The sequence below is a fragment of the Bos grunniens genome, chromosome 7 (genome assembly GCF_055505025.1).
Source record: "Bos grunniens cultivar Pamir isolate PY7600 chromosome 7, Bosgru_T2T1.0, whole genome shotgun sequence".
In the NCBI taxonomy this organism is placed as follows: Eukaryota; Metazoa; Chordata; class Mammalia; order Artiodactyla; family Bovidae; genus Bos; species Bos grunniens.
In genome coordinates, this window is record NC_141171.1 from 9,705,218 (window position 1) to 9,712,234 (window position 7,017).

Here is a 7,017-nt window from a genome sequence, read left to right on the forward strand (position 1 = left end):
ATTGAAACATGTATAATATCATGTATGAAACAAATTGCCAGTCCAGGTTCGATGCACGATACTGGATGCTTGGGGCTAGTGCACTGGGATGACCCAGAGGGATGGTATTGGGACCGAGGAGGGAGGAGGGTTCAGGATAGGGAACACATGTCTACCTGTGGCAGATTCATTTTGATATTTGGCAAAACTAATACAATTTGTAAAGTTTAAAAATAAAATAAAATTAAAAAAAAAAAAAGAAAGAGACCCAGGATGTGAATCGTGTAGAATGTTTTAGCAAATGGACTCTTACCATTGTGTTATCCTCATTTGTGCCACCCATGTTAATACTCTGAGAGTTATGCCTGTCTCCATACCTGTTTCCTATGGCACACCCTCAGTGGGTCTCTAGTTTCCTCAGTCCTTTCTTTCCTGGGTGATGGATGGTCAACTCAGCTCCAAGGAAGTGCAGGGAGGTGACATCAGGCATACATTCTTTGAAACGGCACCACTGAACTTCCTCCTTCCTGGGACTGTGGAGCTGTAGTGAGAGGAGAAAGAGACATATTTACCATTTCTGGGGCTTCAGAGGTTGAATTCTCACAACTTCTCATTAAGTTAATTGTTCCATGTCACTCTATTCTAGGAGAAATTTGGTTCCCATGAGTGAGGAAGCTAATACAGAAAGGAGCTTTTTTTCTGCTAGGTGTGTACCCATGGGAGCATCTTGGCTTTGAGATATGTGTACTCCTTCCCATGCACCTTAGTCATTATGCTCTTTTCTCCATATGTCTTGTCTCTAGTGTCCTTTCCCATGAGAATTTCCTCAACATTTTGGTTGAAATCTCTGACTATCAAAGACATGCTGGCAAACGGTTCAGGACCACATGAGTCCCAAGCACCTGGACTTGGAGTTGTCAACAAAGAACTGGCACATACCCAACTCCCAACAAAACCATTTCTAATGACTTCTAGTCACACTATTCAAGGTGCAATCTACAGAGGTTTCCAGGCATGCAGTGAGAGAAATATGGTAAGGTAAGAGGTGGATGTCTGGCTATATAGGCAGGACTCTGTAGATATCCATAGCTTTACAAGGTCAAAACAAGTCCATTAGACCCTCGATATTACAATCCAGAGGACAACACCATCTTTATTAATTCATAAGGTACTGTTTTTAAAGTCATAATCAACAATATCAAAGCATTTTCAAAAAATAGGAACAGGCCATCACTTAGGGTGCTTAGGTATGATCTAGCATGTCTGTTAGATTTCACTTCCTTTTCTCCATCCATGAGGGAAGTGCTGTTTTCTATTCTGCTCATGGTGGATCTGAATTCCCAAGTTTTAGAACCACTGGGTACTTCCTATACTCGAAACATTTTTTCATCTAGTTTCTCCCATAATCTAGCTTCCACTTTTAATATCAACTAACTTGTACCTGTCTATGGGGTTGCACAGAGTTGGACACGACTGAAGTGACTTAGCAGCAGCAGCAGCAGCCTCATCTGATGATCATCCATTAATTATCTTCCGATGTTTGACATGTCAACATTTCTTCCTTGAAACTCTTTATACTTTTGATTTCAATTCCTATTCTTTCTGTCCTCCCATTTTCCCAAACATTTCTGCTTTTACAGGAAACTCTAATGTCTTAACACCCCACAAAAACACGTAAAATACTGGGGGAAATGGTCAGTATCAATTTCATGAATATGAAAAACTACTGATGGTTCAGAACAAAGAAGTGAACACTTAAGAAAAAGGCAACTGGAATCAGATTAGAAAACTTTTTGATAATTTGACTTTTTATTTCCCCAACATCCACTTCTTGGGTCAGTAGCGGTGTTGCAGATGGCACCACAGTCCCTGTGTGGATTCTTAGTGATGGAGAACAAAAAGATGTGGCTTTCTGTTTTGACCTTTCACTTGACTCCTCAAAGGATTTGCCAAATTTACTTCGAACAAGAGATTCCAAGTTACTTTGCCTAACTTGGAATTTCTCTCAAGGTGGGAAAGCAGCTCTGTGGAATGTGATTGTTGAGCACATTTAAAGACAGATGAACTACCTCCTGGTGTCTGGGGCAGAAGATATGAAATGGGGCAAACAGTAGGCACACTGAAGTTTCTGGGAGGAAAGACTGGAGAGGGAGATGCTTTGGAAGTATGACTATGAAAGTATTCATATATTTAGAATTTAAAAGACCGAGCAGAAAGCCTGATCAGATTTTAAAAAGCCCTAATTTCTCACCTCTGACTGATAGTCAAGGCTCTGGGCAAGTAGTATGTGAAGACAAAGGTAAATAATTATTAAATGTTCAGCAGAGGATTAAAAGAAGTCCAAGTGTACACAGGCGTGCACACAAACACACACACACACACAGCCAAACAATAAAGTTTGAGAAAGTTTATTTGGATCCAGAGTTTATGAAATCTATCATGAGTTGATCATTAAGATAACAGAACAGAGACTTTAGTGATCCCATACAGCAAAAAATATAGTCTATAAAATTTAGTTTATAAAAATCATTAAGCAAACAAACAAATACAGTCTACAATACAACAGCAATATATCTCAAGAAGGAGGTACATATCTGATTTCGGAAATTGTGACAATTTAATATTCACAATATTTAATTTTCAACAATAAGGAGGATAAATATGAAATGTGCATAGAAATGAGAAAGTATGACTCTTTCACAAGAACAAATCAAATAGTAGAATCTGAATTTGAGACTCTGGGCTTGTCAGAAAAAGGCTTAATATAAACTGTCTTAAATATTCTCTGAGAGCTAAAGAGAGCCATGTACAAAGAATTAAAAGAAACCAGGAGGATGCAACAATTTATGTATAAAGGGAGTCCCAGAAGAGTAGTTGAGGGAAAGTGGCAGAACAAATGTTTTAAAAAATAATGACTGAAAAGTTCCCAAAGTTGATGAAAGACATGAATCTATGTGTTGAGGAAGCTCAAAATATTCCAAGCAGGATAAACTTAAAGAGGTCTATCCTGAGATGTATTGTAATCAAATTGACAAAAGAGAAACACAGAGAGGATCTTGAAAGCAGCAAAAGAGAAGTGACTTCTCACAGAAGGAGTATATTAGTAAGATTAACAGTTGATTTCTAGTGGGAAGTGTGAGGCTTAGATTTAAAGTTCTGGGGGGAAAGCTCTTAACCAGCAAAACTATATCCAGCAAAACTATCCTTCAAAAATGAAGGATATTATCTATTAACAAATTAAGCCATGATACAACTTGCATGAAAAGGCAAAATATTATGAAAGTGAAGGATATTCAACACAAAGAGTGTGTATTGTATGATTCCTTGTATATAAACTGCATATAATATATAGATACATAGATCCATCCATGGAACACTTTTTCAGGGACTAGAAAAGGAAGTAATGGGGAGCAACTGTTCTTATAATGTATAAATGATTTTATGTTGAAATGATGAAAATGTTTTAGAACTTGATTGAGGTGGTAGTTGTACAATACTTTGAATGCTCTAAATGATACTGAACTGTTTGCTTAAAATGGTTAATTTTATGTGAGTTTCAACTCAAATTATTTTTTAAAGAAGGAGAAATTAAGACATTCCCAGACAAACAAGTTGAAATTTGTTTTTGGTAGATATACCCTCTACATAATGCTTTGTGATCAACACAGTCAAAGGCTTTAAGCATGGTCAATGAAGCAGAAGTAGATGTTTTTCTGGAATTCCCTAGATACTTCTATGACCCAAGAGATGTTGGCAATTTCATCTCTGGTTCCTCTGCCTTTTCTAAATTCAGCTTGTACATCTGGAAGTTCTTGGTTCAGGTACTGTTGAAGCCTAGCTTGAAGGATTTTGAGCATTACCTTGTTAACATGTGAAATGAGTTCAATTGTGTGGTAGTTTGAACATTGGAGGAGGCAATGGCAACCCACTCCATTACTCTTGCCTGGCAAATCCCATTGACAGAGGAGCCTGGTAGGCTGCAGTCCATGGGGTCGCTAGGAGTCAGACACGACTGAGCGACTTCACTTTCACTTTTCACTTTCATGCATTGGAGAAGGAAATGGCAGCCTACTCCAGTGTTCTTGCCTGGAGAATCCCAGGGATGGGGGAGCCTGGTGGGCTGCCATCTATGGGGTCGCACAGAGTAGGACACAATTGAAGCAACTTAGCAGCAGCAGTTTGAACAGTCTTTGGCATTGCTCTTTTTTTGGATCGGAATGCAAACTGACCTTTTCCAATCCTGTGGACATTGTTGCGTTTTCCAAATTTGCTGGCATATTGAGTGCAGTACTTTGACAGCATCATATTTTAGGATTGAATCAGATATACTGTGCTTAGCTGCTCAGTTGTGTCTGACTCTTTGTGACCCCATGGACTGTAGCCCATCAGCCTCCTCTGTTCATTGGGATTCTTCAGGCAAGAATACTGGAGTGGGTTGCCATGTCCTTCTCCAGGGGATCTTCCCAACCCAGAGATTAAACCCTGGCCTCCCACCCTGCTGGCGGATTCTTTACTGTCTGAGCCACCAGGAAAGCCCCGAATCAGATGCATATGTGTTAACTGGAGCCACTAAATTAATGTTAATAAAGGAAATTGTTCTCTAAGGCAGTGCACTAGGTGTTTACTTAGGATTCTGAAAGCTCTTGTCACTCAGATGGGATTTGCCCTTTCACTCTCATCAAGGTTGGCTGCTGAATTTTTCCCCCAAAACCTCAATACCCAAGCCATTATACAACATCACCACCTCAGTTTTACCACAGGGTGTGGATTATCATGTGCCATGTCTCTAGCCTATGTTAAGAAATATTCAAAAACCTTACAATGTTTTTCAGTTCCTTGAAGGAATTGGCTAGAGACAGTGCTTTCTTCATCACACAATATGACTGTTTTATAAGAATCAGGAAGATCAATGTCCTTTTGGACAAGATCTTCCTGCTTCTATCAAGCAATTGTTTGTTTTAATGTTCTAAATATTGTCAATCTTGTGATTGCTCATTACACATGGGTTATGTAACTTTTCCATTCCCCTCTTCCCTCTTGATAGAGCCTGATTATATCTGGAAATGGTCAGGTGCCCAGCAAAGATACCATATTTTCCACATCCTTTTCAATCATGGACAGTCATGGATAATATGTTAAGCTATTGGGTGAGAATATTGAAATGCTCCATAGCAGCCTTTTTCCTTTCTATCTGGAATTTGCACAAGATGATGAGACTCTTGGCCCTGACATACCTGGAAAACTATACATTATAGATGCAGGAACAGAGAGATAGAATGAACCCTGAGACATTATTCATGTTCTTCTTTTATGAGGGAGATAAATTAACCCTTAATTGTAAGTAAACAATTTACTTTTTTTCTTTTATGTAACATGACTATCCTTTCAGGAAAATAAGATGAAAGTTACTTGGGATAGTATATATTATTTGAGAAGAAATTATTCTTAAGAAATCCTTGTTGTTCTGTGAATGAAATAAAAATATCCAAATATTTCAGATCAAAACTTGGGAAAAATTTTGTTGTGAGACAAAAGATATCCTTTGTCGTGGGACAAAGGATAAAAGGGAAAACTTTATCAGACTCAGGAAGTGAATTGCAAAGTGAGTTACTTAAATTGTATAAAGAGGTGGAGACAAAGAAAGGGACACTCATGGAAATCAACAGAAGGAACAAGGTTTACTTCCACAATGTGATCAAGGAAAAGCAGTTCCTGGCTCAGGTGCTCTTTGTCCTGCAATCAAGGGCACTTCTTGAGATGCAGGAAAGCCATCCTGGTTAGAGCTGCTGTCCCATAATGCTTTCAGAGCTCTCTTTATGTCTTTATTCCGCAGACTGTAGATGAAAGGGTTCAGCATGGGTGTGACCACAGTGTACATCACTGAGGCTGTTGCACTTGAGTGGGAGCTGTGGGTATCAGCAGAGCCAAGGTACACTCCTAGGCTCGAACAATAAAATAGGGAAACAACCAAGAGGTGAGATGCACAGGTAGAAAATGCTTTATACTTCTCCTGAGCTGATGTTATTCTATATATGGAGGAAATTATCTTAGAGTAAGAGTAAAGGATTCCAGCCAGGGGACCAATGGCCAGAAGCAGTGATGTAAAATATATTATCATGTTGTTGAGAAAGGTGTCAGAACACGCAAGTTGGATGACCTGATTGAGTTCACAGAAAAATTGGGGGATTTCTAAGTCTTCACAGAAGGTCAGATCCAAAACTATTAAACTTTGTAGCAAAGAGTTCAGGACACCCATGATCCAGGACACCAGCACCAGCACTCCACAGAGCCGGGGATTCATGATGACCGTGTAGTGCAGGGGGTGACAGATGGCCACATACCGATCATAGGCCATCACTGTCAGAAGAATGTCATCTAATCCTGCAAACAGCATGTAAAAATACATCTGGGTGATGCAGCCTTCATAGGTGATACCTTTGCTCTCTGTCTGGATGTTCCATAGCATCTTTGGGATGGTGGTGGAGGTGAAACAGATGTCTACAAAGGACAGGTTAGAGAGGAAGAAGTACATGGGGGTGTGGAGGTGGGAGTCTGAGTTGACAGCCAGGATGATGAGCAGGTTCCCACATACAGAGATCAGGTACATGGAGAGGAAAAGCCCAAATATGAGAGGCTGAAGTGCTGGTGCATCTGAGAATCTCAGAAGAAAAAATTCTGAAATTCGTGTATCATTCCATAGTTCCATGTGCTGAAGGTGACTACCAGAAAAATTTAAAAAGATTAATTTTCACATAAGCAACTTAATAACTTAGATTTAATAACCGACTTAAGAACCTAGAATTAATGCTATTTTATATTGTAGAGCCAATATATTACTTTCTGTATTTGGTGGCTTGCCTGGTCCCCATTGAGGGCATCCTTATTCCATTTTTATAGAAATTCCTTTCCCACTGTCAGCTTGATATTCAAGCATAATGTATACTACTGTTTTTGAGAATATCTTTCATGCATTTGAGGAATATATATTGACTCCAGACCATGTTCCAGGCATAGCCAGAGCATAAGTGAAGTTGCTCA

The 7,017-nt window shown here is 39.2% G+C and overlaps 1 protein-coding gene across 1 annotated transcript; it reads right to left on the reverse strand.

The window, feature by feature from the left end:
* Window positions 1–5,674: 5,674 nt before the first annotated feature.
* On the reverse strand, window positions 5,675–6,685 carry LOC147368308 (olfactory receptor-like protein OLF4). The gene has a single exon (XM_086413553.1). It carries the CDS (start codon window positions 6,683–6,685, stop codon window positions 5,675–5,677), a length of 1,011 nt encoding a protein of 336 aa, XP_086269679.1.
* Between the last annotated feature and the right edge of the window lie 332 nt (window positions 6,686–7,017).